Source organism: Lactuca serriola, chromosome 2 (assembly GCF_051521515.1).
Source record: "Lactuca serriola cultivar US96UC23 chromosome 2, Lser_US96UC23_V15, whole genome shotgun sequence".
NCBI lineage: Eukaryota > Viridiplantae > Streptophyta > Magnoliopsida > Asterales > Asteraceae > Lactuca > Lactuca serriola.
In genome coordinates this window covers 42907269-42908990 of record NC_136409.1, presented here as the reverse complement: position 1 = coordinate 42908990, position 1722 = coordinate 42907269, and the positions used below count along the sequence as shown (strand labels likewise).

The window sequence follows — 1722 nt, the reverse complement described above, 5'->3', positions numbered from 1 at the left end:
CAATAAAACTACACATGCAAAATTTAATAAAATGAAACAGAAATGAGTTCTCGCTCTTTAATTGAAAAAAGACGTTAATGACCTTTTATTTTTCGTTAAAAAAATAAATAAACCTATAAAGTTTCCACTTTTGTGGTTGGACAGTGATTTTGTTTGTTTTTTCACGCATAGCACAAAAATAATTACCATTTTATGGCTAAAATGTACTATGAAAAAGACATGGTTTAATGTGTACAATAACTACGAACTTTAAATAAATTATCATACACAATTACACATATAAAATATAACACGTTGTTATGATAAATTAATAAGTATTCAACTTTAATATAAAAAAAAGTAGGAAAAATGTTATTTTCTCACATAACATTGCTTTTTTACATAACTTCATTGACTTTTACGTACACTTTGGTCCGAGGCATAATATTGAAATACCAGTTTTACCCTCCATTTCCCGAATCCAAAATCCCAAAATCAGAAAAATGAAGCAAAAATCTCTTGTACCTTATGCTTCAAAAGTTGTACACTACTCTAAATTACATAACTTCAACTCTGAAAAAAGCTACCCCTATTTAACTTAAACCCCACCTACATTCCCAATACTTTGCTAAACCCAATACAATTGAATCCAGCCAAGATTTCTTTAATTCCTCAAAAAAAGTAAAAAAAAAAATACAAAACAAACAATAATAATTATAACATTAATTATAATAATAATAAATAAATAATCTTCCAAAAAGAAAAAAGAAAAATAAATTTTCAATCAAACCCTCAAACTTCAAACGATTTTTTTTTTTCATAAAAATAAATTTGGGGTTTTGATCAAAGATGGCATCCAAAGCAGTTACATGTTTTTGGAGTAAATGAGCAGAATCCAAAAGGGCGATTTGGGATGTTGCAGTTGATTGCATAGCAACAAGGAGAAGGTAAGCAATATTTACCACCACCGCCACCGCCACCGCCGCCGCCGCCGGAGTTACAACAAGTGCAAAGCGCACAAATCTTGAAGCCGTTGAGCTTCCGGCGACTGTCGTGTAATACAAATTCCATCATCTCTCGTTTTCCGGGCTCAATCAACGGCACCATTGTTTCCTCCGCCGCCTAGAAATCAAAACCAGAAACTCCAAATTATCAGAAACCAAAACGATACACGAAAATATTCAACGGAATTTGAGAAGATCTACGAATTTATGAGTTTGAGAGAATTCCCAGAATTCAAATACAAATGTAAACAAAGCAAAATTAGAAGAAATTTAGGAAAGTAAATGATGATAAGGAGTTGCAGAAAGGAACTCACATGGGAAGATTGGAATGGGTTTAGGAGGATGAAGAAGATGAAGAGAAGATGAAGAGAGTGAAGAAGCCTACTGGCAGTAGCAGCAGCAGACATCTTTTTGTATAAGAGTGTTTTGTTGTGATCTACATATATACTCGATATAATAATAATAATCATCCTCTAAGATAGGCACCCTTATATATATATGTATATTTATTTATTTGTTTATTTATTACTATTTATATTATCGTGTTATTTATTTGAATATCATTTAAAACAATAATGTAACATTAATTGCAATGGGTGTGAAAAAATTGATTTTTCGATAAATCTTTGAAAATTGATCTTAAAACCGGTTTTTATTTTTAGTTAAATATGGGTTATGGATTTAGTTAGAAATGATCCTATAGAGTTAATATTTATAAATTATAATAATATAACTATTT

At 30.2% G+C, this 1722-nt stretch overlaps 1 protein-coding gene across 1 annotated transcript; it reads right to left on the bottom strand.

Moving 5' to 3' along the window:
• Positions 1–690: 690 nt before the first annotated feature.
• Positions 691–1445, bottom strand: LOC145086199 (uncharacterized). The gene is made up of 2 exons (XM_079023946.1): positions 1298–1445; positions 691–1101 (listed from the first exon to the last, which is right to left on the bottom strand). Exons 1-2 carry the CDS (start codon positions 1388–1390, stop codon positions 823–825), a joined length of 372 nt encoding a protein of 123 aa, XP_078880072.1. The 5' UTR covers positions 1391–1445; the 3' UTR covers positions 691–822.
• Positions 1446–1722: the final 277 nt, after the last annotated feature.